General features: G+C 34.3%; 4 protein-coding genes across 5 annotated transcripts; 3 read left to right on the top strand and 1 right to left on the bottom strand.

Annotated features, from left to right (window-relative positions):
- The first annotated feature begins 69 nt into the window (after window positions 1-69).
- On the top strand, window positions 70-3,654 carry LOC108215166 (PRA1 family protein A1). Its single transcript, XM_017387542.2, has 8 exons — window positions 70-417; window positions 962-1,002; window positions 1,085-1,163; window positions 1,851-1,937; window positions 2,010-2,098; window positions 2,199-2,270; window positions 2,371-2,493; window positions 3,513-3,654. The coding sequence occupies exons 1-7, from the start codon at window positions 260-262 to the stop codon at window positions 2,472-2,474; spliced, it is 630 nt and encodes a 209-aa protein (XP_017243031.1). The 5' UTR covers window positions 70-259; the 3' UTR covers window positions 2,475-2,493; window positions 3,513-3,654.
- Window positions 3,655-4,821: 1,167 nt separating this feature from the next.
- Window positions 4,822-9,034, bottom strand: LOC108211324 (uracil phosphoribosyltransferase). Of its 2 annotated transcripts, none has more exons than XM_017382890.2 (12): window positions 8,811-9,033; window positions 8,515-8,607; window positions 8,165-8,243; window positions 7,873-7,931; window positions 7,581-7,658; window positions 7,284-7,365; window positions 7,018-7,066; window positions 6,755-6,816; window positions 5,829-5,896; window positions 5,366-5,421; window positions 5,239-5,286; window positions 4,822-5,124 (listed from the first exon to the last, which is right to left on the bottom strand). In XM_017382890.2, the coding sequence occupies exons 1-12, from the start codon at window positions 8,952-8,954 to the stop codon at window positions 5,073-5,075; spliced, it is 870 nt and encodes a 289-aa protein (XP_017238379.1). In that variant the 5' UTR covers window positions 8,955-9,033; the 3' UTR covers window positions 4,822-5,072. The 2 variants fall into 2 exon arrangements, with proteins under 2 accessions (XP_017238379.1, XP_063945772.1); XM_064089702.1 differs by having other exon boundaries at window positions 4,883-5,124; window positions 8,515-8,604; window positions 8,811-9,034.
- Window positions 9,035-12,652: 3,618 nt separating this feature from the next.
- Window positions 12,653-13,912, top strand: LOC108212794 (F-box/kelch-repeat protein At3g23880-like). Its single transcript, XM_017384507.2, has one exon. The coding sequence runs from the start codon at window positions 12,653-12,655 to the stop codon at window positions 13,910-13,912; it is 1,260 nt and encodes a 419-aa protein (XP_017239996.2).
- Window positions 13,913-15,891: 1,979 nt separating this feature from the next.
- Window positions 15,892-17,154, top strand: LOC108212793 (F-box/kelch-repeat protein At3g23880). Its single transcript, XM_017384506.2, has one exon. It carries the CDS (start codon window positions 15,892-15,894, stop codon window positions 17,152-17,154), a length of 1,263 nt encoding a protein of 420 aa, XP_017239995.2.
- The last annotated feature ends 295 nt before the right edge of the window (window positions 17,155-17,449 follow it).

The raw sequence follows: 17,449 nt of genomic DNA, 5'->3' as shown, positions 1-17,449 counted from the left end.
ACTCCTCCGGAATGGACACAAAAAAATAAATAATAAGTGCATATATATCAGAAGAATTTTCTTATGACAACTTAATTATGTTGCCTGGACAATAAGAAAAATAAATACACACACAACACACAAGCACACAACATATCTTGATTGCTTTGTACAAACCCAGATAGAAAATCCCATTTTATACTCCTTCCCATTACAAAATCTTGGTCTTCCCCAGTTTCACACACAAAAACACACACACAAAATCTTGGGTTGGATCAAGATGGATTGGGGGAACGTGAGTGGAGAAGATCTGATCGAAGCTCTAAGGGAAGTGGATTGGTCATCACCACCTAGGCCCATCAATGAGTTCTTCTCAAGATTCACTTTTCCAAGATCTTATGCTAAGTGGGCTAGTCGGCTCAAGTGTAATCTCTATTAGTATGTTCTTAAGAATCAACCCTTTATGTTTTTATGTACATGGGTTTCTTGATTCTTGTGAAAAGCTCTTTTCTTTATGATTTCTCTATTAGTATGTTGTTAAAAATCAACTTATCTTGTTTTTGTGTATATGGGTTTCTTGATTGTTGTGTAAAGCTTTTTTTGTTCATGATATGTTTTGGTTCTTGAAATTTCTAGAAGTGTGTATGAGGTGTTCTTGATTATTGTAAAAGGATCTTTTGGGTATTATTTGTATTGATTCTTGAATGTTATGGACTAAAGGTGATTGAATTGTAGATTTTTTGTGTGAAGATTTCTAGATTTTCTAATTTTTTTACTTGTGTATAGTATGTGTTGATTCTTAAATTTGCGTGGGCTATAAGTGCTTTATTGTGTTAATATGTATATGAGGTTTTCTTGATTGTTATAGAACTCTTTTCTCGTCTATAGTATGTATTGACTCTTGAACTTTTGTGGGAGATAGTAGGTGCATGAATTGTTGATATAAAAATGATAAATCTTTTGTTTTGATGTGATGTTTCAGCTATAGGACCAATTATTTCATCATGATTGTGCTGATTCTTGGTAAGTTTGGCCTTTCCGTTGGGTTTTTTTTGGCTTTTTGGATATTGATTTAGCGTATGTATGTAACTTTTGAGTATCGCAGGCATGGGGTTTCTGAGGAGGCCAGTTGCTATTCTTGCTGCCCTATTAACCGCTTTGACTATTGCCTTGTTGAATGATAGGTGTGATATTATGCAATTCTTGTATGTTGTATTTTATACTTATGGTGTTGATCTCTTAGCGATCCTTTCCCGCACTTGTGATTACATTTCTTGTCATGTATTACCATGCGTTAAAAACCAGAGCTTAAAGGTTTAACACTTAAAGCTCCATGTAAAGTCTCTGGGGCATTTGTGTTAGAAACTTGTGGTGGGGTGTTTTGAGCTGGATAGATTTGGAAATTGCCAAGATGTGGTGCAAATAATATCTAGGGATTTAATGTTTCAGACTTCAGAAGTAAAATTTTGTCTCTATCAAAGAAACATTTTAAGCATGTGTTGTTCATGATTTTTATTTGCACACACTTTTTAGAGGATTACATGACGCACCTTGAGGTAAAAATCTATTGTGTTTAAATAAACAAGAAAGAGATTTAATAAGGATTTCTTCTGAGTGGCATTTCCAATTTTCCAGTGTTATAATGATCTTCATAAGCGGAGATAAAATGCGCTGAAAGAGGAGAAGACTATATATGTGTGTGCCTGTGTGTGTGAAATGCAGAAAAAACAGAAACAATTGGGGATTATGTTGGAAAATTTCATAAAAGTTTAAAACTAAATTATGTAGAATATAAATTAATTGCTTGTCGCCTGTCGGCACTTTTTATTACTATTTTTTCTCACTGCTCTTCCTAAGGCCTTGTCATACAGCTTTGCAGGCACTTTTAGTGAAAAAGTAACAAGAACTGTAAGGCGGTTTTCTCCACACTTAGCTGCAAAAATGAGGCCTCCACTCACGTGAGTGAAATTCTCTTTTAATTTCTCAAAAGCATTTATTTTGATTCTTACATGACTTCTGGCAATTTTCAGACCTGTTATTCGAGGCCGACCTTCCGCTAAAAGAGCAATTTATATATGTGGACGGCCTCGTCGAGTGTTTGTCTCTATCTTCTCTGCTGGTATGGTTCGACTTTCAACCATTTTATTCATACCGTTTCATGTTCGATAATTTAGTTATCTGGTAGACTAGTAGCTAACTAGTTCTTATTTTTTATGCAGCCAGTTCTCTACTTTGGTTCGTGTCATGTGGCCTTTTAACTGTTTTATGGGCTTTTGCCATTGGCATTCTTGGTATAGTCACTCATGCTGTCCTATCTTACAATCTTCTTTGGACATAAATCTCTGATTCTTTTCCCCCTTGTTTTAACCCTTTCATCTCTCTGACTGACAGCCACTGTGATCCATGCAAGTTTTAGAACACCCAACCTCAAAGCTCGTCTAAACACATTTCGTGAAGAATTCCGAGCAGTTTGGCGCAATTATAGTGATATATAACTTGATGGATACTAATGCAGTAAGTATCTCCCCAACTTTTGTTTGTATATTTAATATGTTTTTCGAAATTTCTTTTCTTGGAATCTAGGAAATTTGGGATGAAGAAAATGTGACTTATCTGGACTTCAGTATAGTTCTATGAATTACTTTCAGTGTCTTGCAAGATCTTCTGTCAATCTGCATGCATGCTATCCTTGTAAAATAAATAACCATGCTAGTAATATGTTTGTTCAAGCCTTTGGATAAATATTTTACTTTAACAGGTTACTGTAACCAATAAGGTGCGAGTCCGTCACATATAATGCAGGGAAATAGAAAGTTTCTTACGTAGGGAAGTATACGCCGGACACAGTTGTCAGGTGTTGTTCTCTTACTAATAACATAGCATTCAGTCGCCAATCAACACTTTTTTAATTGAGCATAGGTTCAAAAAGATCTCAAAACTGACCAATAATTCGTAAACTGTGTCTGAGTGGGGCCACAATGTACCTGTAGGAAGCTGAATGGCCGTTACATTTGATGTGTTATCTGCGGTACTGACATTTTTCTTGTGAGCCGTCTATTGCTGGATATCAGGTTTTTTGTTGTTGGCCTATTAGGCCGTATGGACTAAGTAGAATGTTGCGGAAATATGGTCAAAATTATAAAACGGTTTTCAAGAAAGAAAATTGGAAATAACTGATTTTGTGTTACTCTGGTAGATACCGAGTAATGACAAATAAGTAGTGAGCCTTCGAGGGACATTTTATTACTGCCGTTTGGTATTTGTAGTTTTTAAAATCCTAAACAATGACCTCAACTTAAGCAAACCATGCCTCGTGTTTCTGTTCTAAGTGATCAAGTTGTGCATGCCTTGTAGAGTCCTACTGTTAACAAGTTTACCCCAGGAAGAAAGGGCAATTTAAACTGCATGCATGATCTGGTATTAGCTTAAATGATACTGTGCTACTGGAGCAACTATATTATCTTTGGTAACCTCTAATTCTGTTTAACTACTGTTGCTATTCTCTGATTTGAATATCCTGTTGTGTTGTGAAGGTAGCGAAGGATCATGCTTTCTGTCAATGCTTTAGTGAATACCGTGCTTGCCTGGATGTTAAAATTCTGGAGTAACTAAGTGCCAGCTGGATGCAGATATCGTTGCATTCGGGAATTAAATTGCACTAGGACATAGTTTTTCCATTTATATTTCATGTTAGAAGTTGAGATATTGGGCTGCAGTGGAAAGTCCAGTAGCAGTTTCTCCAGAGACTTCTTATAGTACTCTTGCTTAGGAGTTATCTGTATCTGCTAGTGTCAGTCTTGTCAATACATAGCATATGAAACGCTTTCTGCTATTAGTTCAGTTCCTCATTTGTTGAAAAGACATGATTTTCATGCTATAAAGTTTACATGGACTCTTACAAGTTCTGATACTTGGAATCCAAAAAAATAAGCAATGTTGACAGATAACTTGGGATTGCTGGGCTGTGAGGCTTTTGTCAAATTTATCTTAAAAAGAAATGAACTTTTGCCTATGGTCTCGGCAGGGTATGTAGGATGGCAGGGTATGTAGGATGGATGGTCTGCCCCGTGCTCTGTATGCTGATATTATAATACAAATATATTTTAGGATGGATGGAGGCTTGCCCCATACTCTGTAGGCTGATATATTTTGAGACTGAGTTTACTTGGATGGAGTGGGGGGAGAATTGAATGAAATGTGTGATGAAATATGGGGGAGAATTGAATGAAATGTGTACTCTAAATCAGGGTTGATGAGAGGAAAACGTCTATGTTTTTCATTCCTTGTATCATATCCTACCAACTATTTGAACCAGAAAACCAGCTCACATATTTTGAAAGCAATGCTCATTTCACTTCATTATGTTTCCATTTAGATGCACTTATATTTAGTCATTATTATCTCGTACTTTCTTCTTCTGTTATGTATAATTTTTCATTACATTATATCTAGTGAATGCAACTTAAGCCATGTCGTATAAAATCAATTGGTTATGGAATCCATAAAAATGTAGTTACTCTTGTTATACTAACTATTTCTCTTGTTTAGAAACCTTTAAAAGCATTTACAGAGAATGTTTATAGTTTAGTGAGTTTTACACCCTAAATTGAAGAAGATAGTCGGAATAAACAATGGGCATAATTTGTTGTGCAACTTTTTTTGACGAAGTTCTCTCTAAAATTGTTAGGCATCCTCCTTTCACAACTCATTCTTTTATTTATTTGCTCTTTGATTTATTTTTTTTTGTTATTAGATTTCTAATTATCACAAAATTGTAATCTATTGAGAAGATCCAAGGGTAAAAAAGAGTAATGTTGACTATAGAGGAGCTATGGATAGAGCTAAGCAAGAATTGAGCTATCCTCTTGTTATTATGAAACAATACAAAATACAACGATCCACAGAGTGTAAATTCTATTTTTCATCATATAATCCAAGTCTATCATCAATAACTTATGCTTTTGTGGGCACATCTAATATTCTATGACTTTAGAAACAAGTTATAGTAGACCTTTTCTATGGCTGATTCTCATTGATTAAAATTTGGGCCGAATTGAGAGTTATAAATCACTACAGGTATAATTATATTACTTTTATGTACCAAAGCTACGGTCTCCAGCATCTCCGAATCCCGGAATTATAAACCTGAAATAAGAATAGAGATGCAAATTATAGTCTGGTCTTACTATGAGTCGAGTCTTCTTCATTAGAAGGTCTTATTATGTAGTTGATTTTTCAATAAATATAGAGATTACTTGCCCTTTCTCATTAACATCTGGATCTATGATACCAGCATATACATGAATCCTGTAAATCACAAAGACAAACAGGATTAATTGCCGAGGGTGATTATTACAAACTACAGTTCATTATATAGATATATTACCCTTGGAAGTTCTCACTAAGCTTCCTTAGGGCTGGAGGAGCAGCAACAGCACACACCTAAAAAGGCAGTTTGCAAAATTAGTGTCCTAATCATACATAAAATTTGACATCTTATAAGCATGTTGATACACTCTGAAAGCTAAAAGTGCATTTGCATACAAGGACTATTAGGAATCCTGCCCAAAATACATTAGTAACAAGATATTCACTCTATCTAGTTCTAAAAAGGCCATACAAATGTAAACAAGGTATTTATTCAATTTGAGGTTTTATTGAACTCTTGAATTTTCCAGGAGTAACATCATTTCTATGAGACATACAGAAAGCTGCAATATGCAAGTAATAAGCAGCAAGGTGCATATAATTAATCACCACGGCACTGGGATAATCTTTACTGATGCAGGTTTTAATAAACAGATATGATAATTTTAAAATTTACATTAGATAGTTACTTGTCTACTTACCACTTTGATTTGACTATTGTCAACTCCAAGCTTCTTTATAATATCCAAAGCTGCAACTATTGTACCTCCTACAAATTATATATGAAGTATCACAACAAGAAATAGCAGTAAATCACGTAACATTATGTCAAATAGCTCTAGTGTTAAAAGCAACAAAGCTTCTGCAAAGTCCTGTCAAATTATGTATTGAAGAATCATGCCGTGTTTCCTACTTGTATCCAAAATAAACACAACGCAAATTTTTTAGAAATCTCCAAATTAGACATTTGGTTCTGTGTCGTGTAAAAGTCTTCTAAAACTAAAGAAATTGATATTAAGGATGAGGTTGCTTCCACTACAATAATATAAATAGAGAATTTCCCTTGGAGCACAGACATATCCATGGAGCGCAATAATATGAAGACAATTCGAAGGTATCAAATGTGGATTTTGTTATTTCTGAGACATTCATCAAGCCATCTCAGTGTTTCATAATTCTAAAAACAGTTATCTTAAAAATGCAGTATACTTATAAAATTCTCAATACAAGTCCTGTAGGAGGGAAGGAAGTTGTTTTTTAAGTTGGGAGTGAATGGGATGGACTATAGAGGGAGTAGATATGAGTTAAGACCTGATTTTGAATCAAGCTAGTCTGATACAATAACTTCACTTATTTTTGTCAATTCATATATTCAAGATGTTATAAGATTTTAAGCCAAGCTAGTCTGATACATTGTAACTTTTAGTCGTTTTTTTTAATAGTTATTTATTTAGGTTGTTAGATTATTATTGTATTTCCTCTGAACTTCATTACCAACATATGAGTTTTAATTTTAGCCACACGCCAATATGGACATAATTTTTGAGTTATTAAACTAATCACTATTGGATTGAGCATTGAAAATGCTTGTTAATTCTAAAACTAACAGAAATAAAATGAGAAATACCTGTTGCTAGCATAGGGTCCAAAATAATGACACGAGTTTCATCCGTAAATTTTTCAGGCAGCCTGCACACGGATAGGTAAGAAATGACAATAAGCACACATATAGTTAAAATACACCTGCATGCCTACACACAGAGATTAATAGCAATGTATGCATATGTATGTATATAATCTAGAAAACTAGAAACAAAGGATGCAGACCAAAAGATACCTCTTAATAAAAAAAACACTTATGGACAAACAAAACAGTACATAAGATCTTACTTGTTTAAATACAAAAATGGTTGGAGTGTTTCCTCATCTCTGCTCATCCCTTGTTCAATAGCAGAAAATAAAATTAAAAACTACTAGATTATCTTTATATGATGTAATATTTGAATATACACTTCAGGATAGATATTTGTATTGAAATAAGGTTCCCATCCATAATTAAATTACTAGTACATAATTTTGTATCCAAACTCCCTCCATTAGGCTTAATACAAAAATGATAATGAAGTTGTTCAACAGACAAAAAAGCAATTTCTTACCCAAGTGGTATGTCTTTGTTGCAGGTAAGATAGATGATGCGTGTTCTGCAAGAGCCAAACCAGCTCTCAAGATGGGAACAATCTGCAAGATATAATGGTTTAGTAGAATGCCATGCTAAGTGAAAACTAAAATACAGTAGAATTAGGAGCATGGAGATGGTGAATCACGGACACCACATAACATATACTCTCTGAAGCAAGATGTGTAAAGCCATAAACTATAGTGAACAAAATTACAGTGCACAGCTCCCTGTTCAATTTTATTAACTCTAGTATGCAAAACATTAGTATACTAACCGCAACAGGTTCTCTTGGATCAACAAATTCTACCGAGGCTACACCCATTGGCGATTGAATCTCCCCTGTTACAGTAGGCTGGCAGATAGAAGACCATATTTTTATTAAAAAGACATCATTAAACTGTAAATACACTACTTAATAAGAATACATGATTTCTCTAAACATCATACAAAGGTGAAAGATAGCATCACTAAAAGGCAGATCTTTAGAGGAAAAAAGTACTAACAAAAAACTAAAGATAAAAACTTTGAACTCGGTGATAAATGTTAATATCTACAAGCAGATTTACCAGCCAGTCCCGTGATGCTTCATAGATAAGCAGCCTACCTAATTCGCCCATAGCACTCCCTAAAGTCAAATGAGCATGGATTTACAATATATCATAGAAATGATAACTTTTGTTCATAACACTGCTACAATTTTACAGTTGAGCGCCATAATTACTGAACATGTGCAAAATGAACAAAATAAAGGGAATGTACTCATTCGACTCAAACTAACAACCTCCTCTAAATAAAATTATTAGGAAACTAAAAAAAAGAAGAACAAATTTTTTTATCTTTTCTCCCATGTCAACTTACTGAATACAGGGCTAGGAGTCTGCTCATTTCTCAGAATCGAAACCCAATGCTTGATTAACGGGTGTGGAGGAACAAACACCTGCATAACAGTAAATTTTATAATACAAAGTTACACAAACCGCCCAAAAACACAGGTATTGCAATTTTGTATTTTAGACCGTGTTCATATGGTATTGGAATTATTTACGAAAAAAGACCATATATACTTAGGCTAAAAGGAATAAACTTCTAATCTGTGTCGTTTAAAATTTTGTCTAGTATGTCAGGATTCGATATTGCCCCCTCTACCAAAAAGCGCAGCATTTGCACCATAATTCTTAACATACAGAATCAAATAGATATATACTCACTAGCATTCTGCCATCAGTAACGGGCAATTGCTCCATCGTCTGCGCATTCATCGAAAAATCTCTAATAGTCCTTCTACCATTATTGCACACCTTCTACAATCACACAAATCAAACTCAACTTCCTTACAATAATAAAGTTATAAAGACACACACACACATCATTACATTATTACACAGCTTCTATAATCATATAAAAACAAACAAACTGACACAAAAACAAGCACAGATAATCTATAAATACTGATATACAAAAACTTGTAAATATAGTTCAAGATTTGAAGAAGATTGAGATGTACCTTGGGGAAATGATAATTGGAGGAGAGGGAGAGGTAGGAGGTGGGACCCAATGGGAAGGTAAGTGTGGGGCGGTGGTGAACGGCGGCGAGAAGGGGGTGGCCGGAGGGATAAGCAACCACCGGAGAAGTGATTCGAGAAGCCATTTTTATTGAGTGTTGATTGTTTTGTTTATGAGATTGGATAGCATTTTCAATTATTATCTTTTCTTGCTGCTACTGTAAAGTGTACTCTAATGTAATAAAACATATATTACCCCTAATTATCGTTCAAAAACGATATTGTACTCATATTTTGAAAAACTCAACTCGCAGCTTTTGTCTTTACTGTTCAAGCCCGAGATGCACCACTGCCGTTAACTGTGCACTCCGTTAAGTCACTATAAATATAATTGCAATTCGAACCCCCTAATTTACGTTCAAAAATGATATTGGACTCATACTTTTGGAAACCCAAATTGAACCACCTATCTTTATATTTCAAGAACGATACGCGCCTACTCCGTTGAATTCCGTTAACTTCCGTTAAAATACTCCTCCATCTCAATTTACATGTCTTTTTTGCTTTTTGAAAATATTATTATGCACAAATCTTTGGTACATAGTTTTGTACACCTAACACCACACTTGCTAAAAGGAGTTGTATACGACACACTGTCATGCAATAATTTCATTTAATTAGTTTGATTTTTTCCTGATTTGAAGTAAAAGATATTAAAAGTTAATTTGAAATTTTTATCAAAAAAAATTAGTTATAATATTGTAATTAATAAAAGTTTTAAAATATATGATAACATTCAGTAATCGATAGTTATGTAGGGCATGACTATTATTCTCAAATAATGAGAAAAGTGTATAAAAAAGTGAGTGAAAATGCATGATACTGAAATAGGATCTTTTTTGAATCGAAAATTTATAAAATTATATTTCACATAATTTTAAAAATATATGACGACATTGAGAGATCGATAATTCTGTAAGGAATGGCTATCAATATTCTAAAAATAAGAAAAGTATATAAAAATAAATGAGACAGAGGTAGGATATTTTCTGAACCCAGATTAAACATTACATTAACATATTTGATATTACAGAGAATATTTTTAAAATAAATTTATAAGTAGTGTCACATTTTTACATTGAAAACTAGCCCACATTCTCTCAAATGGATCTTAATGGGGCGTTTGGGTGAATTTAAAATAAGTTTTTCCTTTAAAATAAACAAGTGGAGTAAAGGTTAGAAACAAGAGTGATTAAAGTGTTTGAAAAGAAGTAGAAGTCATGAAATAATGGGGGTGTTTGTTTGGAGGAAGTAGAAGCCGCTTTTGGCTTCTACTTTTCTTGACCTGTTTGTGTAAAAAAGTAGAAGCACTTTTAAAAATCTGAGAATGCTACCTTCTCTCTCACAGCTTCTACTTCTTTTCCAAACACTTTATTAACTTATTTACTTCTCACTTCTAATTCGCTTCTTCACTTTAAGCATGAAATCACTTTTTTTAAGTTAGTCCAAAAGGCCCCAATAGTTACTATTCTCAACTTGGTACCTGAGCTTCTAACTTTTTTTTTTTTTTTTTTGTCACAAGATACTTTCTCGTATAACGAATTGTATCAGAATACAAAAGCCGCTGCAAGGAGTTCCTTTCGTTCAAGAAAGTTTACCATCTAACCCTCGGACATGCAGAGATGACCGGGGACACTTAGACAATAAAGCTTTAATGTTCGATAAGAAAACACCCATAAAGGTCCCGCTATCATTCTTTCTTCCAATCGCATACCTGAAAAAATACAATACAAATAAAACATAATAAGTTCATACATACAGCAAAATAATAAAACTATCTAAAATGATGGAGGAAAAGATTTAACAAGCTCATAAAAAATTGAATATAATATAATTTTTTAAAAATAAGGAAAGTAAAATCAAAACTTATATAAACAAATCACTAAAAAAATCTACACCAAAGAGATAATGAGATCTCTTTGGTTAGATACATATTAGGACCATCAGAAAATAACTAACAATTATGTCAATAAATATTTAAAAATATAACTAAGAAATTATAAATAAAATTTGAAAACAAAGGTAAGATATATCTAATCAAATATTCTTGGCAAACAAATTTTTCGCGATTTTAGCTGTCATCAGTATCAGCAACATAAATTTGGTATACACCAATCAAACCAATCCACCATTAATGGCGCATTAATACCTCATTAAGACACAATAAAACAATCTTATATGCCGCCCATGAATAATGGAATTCAGGTACAATAATCCGCAACAAAATTCTATCAATTAATTTTTTAATAAAAACACAAATTTTCAAATTAAAACACGAAGAGATGGTGAAAATCAAAGATAAACAAATTTAAAAAAGTCAACTAACCATTCAAGATCACTAAAATTAAGCTCTCTAATTAATACTATTTAAATCAAATCATATCCAAAAATGGTCAAAATCAAAAATAAACAAATTTAAAAACATCAACTAACCATTCAAGATCACTAAAATTAAGCTCTCCAATTAATACTATTTAAATCAAATCATATCCAAAATTACAAAGCAAAAACTAATATCACGCAATAAAATTAGTCAATCACGATAATCCAAAATTATAACGTGCACTAATTAAGTCACCACTCTCACCACCTCCATTGCCACTATCCAAGTCACTATCCAAGAACCGCAAACAATAATCAAGAACACAAGCGAAATAGTAAGAGACGCACATGAACATGAATAAGCAGAACACATAAAATGAATAAGCAGAACACATAATATAGGATTAACAACACATATCCAATCTACTCACATTGAAACAAAAATAGATTGAAAAAGACGAAATAGAATACAAAACAACCCAATTATACCTAATCATGAAATATGAACCACACCACAGTAATATATACAGTAAAACAATAAACAATCACATAATTATAATCATATAGATTTTTGTTTTGAAAAGATCACACCTGTTTTTTAAATGTATTTTTGGAGATCTCAGCCATGACAATCTTGAGCACTATGAGTCGATCAAAATTAATCCCACACACACTTGAATTTATCTCATCGGATCAATCCCGAATATCTCCAACCCAAAAGAGCATCCGTCTGCCTTGATCTCGAAAACCGCCGATACACCATTGAACATAGACGCCGGGTTTTTTAGTCCGCCCACCCCCCAACATATATGTTACAGTATTAATTATTATCCAATGTTGATCTTAGAGCATCTCCAACCATCTAAAACCCTTGGCTAAAAGGTGAGTTGGCATACTTAAAATAAAAAAAATTAGCCAACAGCTCCAAAAACTCAACTCCAACCATACTCACCTGTTGTCTATAAATTTAGCCAACCTCCTATGGATGGCTAAATTTGTCGAACCTCTACAGGTCTGTAAGAAAATCTGTAGGAAGATTGTACATCATTTATTACCATATTGAACTGATATATTCTATTTTAACAATTTAAAATATTAATAACATACTATTTTTAAATTATAGCCAACCAATATAGCCAGTACCATTGAAGCAAAATGTCTTACAGGTTCAGCAAATTTTACATAATGTCTTACAGGTCCAATTTAGCCAACGATTATAACCAACACCGTTGGAGATGCTCTTATTGTTCAAAATCATTATTCCATAAATATATGTCTTATTAATCTAAATTATATTTACTTTCATAATATTAGAGATTTGTCTTATTTGATGACAGGTAATATTAATATTTTCTCCAGAAATTATATAAAGGCAAAAAGTACAAGTCCCGGAGGCAGTAAAATATTCTGTTCTGTTTTTTCTTTCATTCTTGAGAACCCTAGATTTTTCTTTGGAAGAAATATGGGAAGCACAGAGCAGTCGAAGAATGCTAAGCGCAAGTCATCGTTCGATGATCTTCCTCCAGAAACTGTCTTAGAAATCCTCTTAAAACTGCCGGTGAAATCCATCATCCGCTCAACCCTGGTTAACAAAACATGGCACTCCTTGATCAAAAACCCTGATTTTATTTCTGCTCACATTCAACGATCAGTGTCATGTTGTGATGAAGAAAGTGTTGTGTTACTAGTCCCTTGTATTGACTCCTATCACAAGTATTGCTCCTTAGTCTCAACTGATACATCTTCACTTATCCAAACATTTGAGATTCCTTTTAATACTCTGCATTCCGGAGCAGTGTATGCATCACTGCATGGACTTGTTTTATTCTCTACACGTTCTGAATCGTACCTGTGGAATCCTTCTCTTAGAACACGTAGAGCCCTTGTTACTTCAAACCCTTTTGATAAAAGGGCTTATAGACGGAGCACACAAATTATTCTAGCCGGATTAGGTTTTCACAAACCTACTAATGATTATAGAGTTGTTATGGTTTTTGATGGCGTGAACGAAAAGGGGAAGGTCTTTGAAGAGGTAGCTCCTAAGGCTGAGATTTATAGTTTGAGGGAGAATGCATGGAAGGAGATTAAAAACTCTAATGTTCCTAGGCTTATTCGGGAAAAGGGGACATATGTTGATGGTAAGTTTTACTGGTTAGGTACAATCCCTCCTGAAACTTATAATGATTTGTACCCATCTGATCTTCTCTATTCTCATGACCCAGAACAATTGAGGATATTGTCATTTAATTTTGATACTGAAGAGTTTGGAGAATTACTAAAATTGCCAGATGAAGTGTCTAGCTGTGTAGGACAAGCCGCTAAATTTAAGCTGATGGAATTCGAGGGTTCACTCTGTGTTTGTGTTTATGATATTCAATACGACAGTCCCAGCCAGCTTTTTTGTATATGGTCGATGAGGTCTGAAAATGGTGTTATCTCTTGGAGTTTACGATTTAGATTTCTGCTGAAGGAAGGTGAGTCACGGCCCCTGAATATTACAAAGAGTGGATCACTTATAATACAGTCATATGGGGACTACCACAGGGGTTCAAGTGCAAGGATTTTCTCATGTAATCTCAAAAGCATACATGATAGAGATATTGGATTTTCTAAGTTTGAATATACAAAGTATTGGGTGATATCTACTGTGGACACTCATTTCATGGAGAGTTTGGTCATGTACGAGGGAGATCAGAAGTCATTGTTGAAGTCTGCAGAGTGAGCAATCATGGTCATAAGTAGATTCTAATCACTGGTACATATAGATTATTAATATGTACTGTTTTCAGATGAAGTTTGGTTGCTGGTATTATTTAATTTTATTAAGGTCTAAGTTGTGATTATATAAGGTCTCCTCTTGTTCTGTTTGTCAAGGCGCTTGTACTGAATCATGGTTCTTAAATGTACTGTGTCGAAACTTTAAAGAAATTTAACTTGGCAATTGATTAAGAAACATTCCCTCGTCTTGATCATAATCCTTTTTTGCAGGTAAATTACCTGCTATTGCTTAACATTCTTGATCCTTTATCATGTGATCTACATGACTGGATCCATGTTTCATTGCTATTTTAATCTATTGGCAGAACTGAAATGTGGTTATCAAGTAGTTTGTAAAAATGTAACACAGGATTGCTAAATCCAGCAGATCATCCCTATCATCACACAATTTTCTCTAGTACACTTAATGGAACTCCTCCGCAATATGTCAAACAAAGTGTCATTTGGCAAGATTTCAAGCCACGTCCAGAGCTCTGTAGTCTGCCACACTGTTTTAGCAAAATCAGACTAAAAAAGGACATGGGTATCACTCTCCACACCACTATGACACCAGGGGCAGTTGATATTAATATCCACATGTTTTGTTGCCAGAGCATATGCTATTAGTAAATAACCCTACCCTCCACAAGAAATTTCGAACTTTTCCAGACATTCTCAACGATCATAAACAATTCCAAAAAACTTCATGATCACGAGCATATAACCACCTATAGCAACTTCGGATTGTAAATAAACCTTTCTCATCTCAAATCCTAAACCACGAGTCTTCTTTATGCTCTCTTGGAATTGGAATCCGCTTAATGAGAGATCTCTATCTCTCTCATTGCAAATATCATATATCACTTCATAGTCCCAGGCTTTGTTTTCCATGTCGATATAACTTTTGACTGTGATGTCTTCAAGTTATGGTTGGAGTGTTTCCTCATCTCTGTTCATCCCTAGTTCAATAGCAGAAAATAAAATTAAAAACTACTAGATTATCTTATATGATGTAATATCTGAATATACACTTCAGGACAGATATTTGTATTGGAATAAGGTTGCCATCCATATATAACTAACGGGTTTGTCTAGTGTGTGCCCATGGGCACATGCTAAGCGCGGAATTTGATATGTTTGGGAGGTTTTGATTGGTGTGATTGTTGTATTTGCAGGGTGGTCCACCATTATTAAGATATGAGAGTCAATCAAAATCTTTCAAACTTATAAAATTCCGCGCTTAGCATGTGCCATGAGCACACACTAGAAAAACTGATAACTAATTACTAGTAGTACATAATTTTGTATCCAAGTCCCTCCATTAGGCTTAATACAAAAATGATAATGAAGTTGTTCAACAGACAAAAAAGCGATTTCTAACCTAAGTGGTATGTCTTTGTTGCAGGTAAGATAGATGATGTGTGTTCTGCAATGGGAACAATCTGCAAGATATAATGGCTTAGTAGAATGCCATGCTAAGTGAAAAGTGAAAACTAAGATACACTAGAAGTAGGAGCAGGAATAGTGAATCATGGACACCACATAACATATACTCTCTGAAGCAAGATGTGTAAAGCCATAAACTACAGTTTAAAATTTAATTTTTAAAATTATTTAATTTTTAATGAAAAAAATCTTATTGAAAATCTGATTCGGATCCAGATAATATCCATATGCGGATAGTATCCGTCGAATTAGGATTCGCATATTATCTTTTGAAAAATTCAAATTCACATATGGATATGGATACGTACGAATATGAATTTTCGAATTCCAAATCGAATAGAAGCAGATTGTATCCAAATTATCCGTTTGACACCAGGTGCTACAGGATTAGGAGACATATATATAGCCAATAAAAATTTTAAAAGTCCAAACAACCAGAGGAAGTCTCATATGTTTTTTCTTCATTCGGGAGAACCCTGGATTTTTCTCCCAAGAAACATGGGAAGCACAGAGTCGTCGAAGAATGCTAAGCGCAAGTCATCGTTCGATGATCTTCCTTTGGAAACGGTCTTCGACATCCTCTTAAAATTGCCGGTGAAATCTATTATCCGCTCAACCCTGGTCAACAAAACATGGCACTCCATAATCACAAACCCAAATTTTATTTCTGCTCACATTCAACGATCACGGTCATGTTGTGATGAAAGTGCTATGTTACTAGTCCCTTTTACGGGCTCCCTTGAGAACTATTGCTCCTTAGTCTCAACTGATACATCTTCACTTATCCAAAAATATGAGATTCCTTTTACGCGTAGAAGTTTAGAACCGTTTTATGCATCACTACACGGACTTGTTTTATTCTCTTCACGTTCTGAATTGTATCTGTGGAATCCTTCTCTTAGAACACATAGAGCCCTTGTTACTTCAAACCCTTTTGATAAAAGGTCTTATAGACGGAGCACACGAATTCTTCTTGCCGGATTAGGTTTTCATAAACCTACTAATGATTATAGAGTTGTTATGGCTTTTTCTGGTGTGGACGAAAAAGGGAAGGTCTATGAAGAGGTAGCTCCTAGGGCTGGGATTTATAGTTTGAGGGAGCATGCATGGAAGGAGTTAAAAAACTCTAAAGTTCCTAGACTTATCCGGGAAGATGAGACATATGTCGATGGGAGGTTTTACTGGTTAGGTACAATGCTGCTTCCCGAAACTTATGATGGTTGGTACCTTAATAGTCTTCCTTATCGTCCTGACCCTGAACAATTAAGGATATTGTCATTTAATTTTGATACGGAAGAGTTTGGAGAATTATTAAAATTGCCAGATGAAGTGTCTAGTTGTGTAGGACAAGCCACTGAATTTAGGCTGATGGAGTTCGAGGGTTCACTCTGTGTTTGTGTTTCTGATATTAAATACGACAGTGGTGGACAGCTTTTCTATATATGGTCGATGAGGTCTGAAAATGGTGTTATCTCTTGGAGTCTACGATTTAGATTTCTGCTCAAGGTGCGTGCAGCGCGGCCCCTGAATATTACAAAGAGTGGATCGCTTATAATAGAGTCATTTGGGGATTACTCCAATTGGAGTACAAGGATTTTGATCTCATGTAATCTCAAAAGCATGCATGATAGAGATATTGGAATTTTTAAGTTTGAAGAATATGCAGAGAATTCGTCGATATCTACCGTGGACACTCATTTCATGGAGAGTTTGGTCATGTACGAGGGAGATCAGAAGTCACTGTTGAAGTCTGCAGAGTGAGCAATCATGGTCGTAAGTTGATATCTAGAATCTATGTCTAGTGATTCTAATCATAGGTGCATATAGATTATTAATATGTACTCTTTTGCGATAGAAGTTTGGTTGATGTATTATTACGCGGCCGTTTCGGTGAGTTCAAAATTAAGTGCTTTTTGTTTAAAGTAAAAAAGTGAAGTAGAAATAATTTAAGATTTATAAGTGATTAAAATTCTTGGTAAATAAGTAGAATTTTTGAAACAAAAACTAGCATTCTCAACTTATTTTAAGTGCTTCTGACTTTTTACACAAACGAGTT

The sequence above is a fragment of the Daucus carota genome, chromosome 3, assembly GCF_001625215.2.
Source record: "Daucus carota subsp. sativus chromosome 3, DH1 v3.0, whole genome shotgun sequence".
NCBI classification, from domain to species: domain Eukaryota; kingdom Viridiplantae; phylum Streptophyta; class Magnoliopsida; order Apiales; family Apiaceae; genus Daucus; species Daucus carota.
Note: the sequence above shows the minus strand (reverse complement) of the source record. Positions and strands in the feature narration are given on the sequence as shown.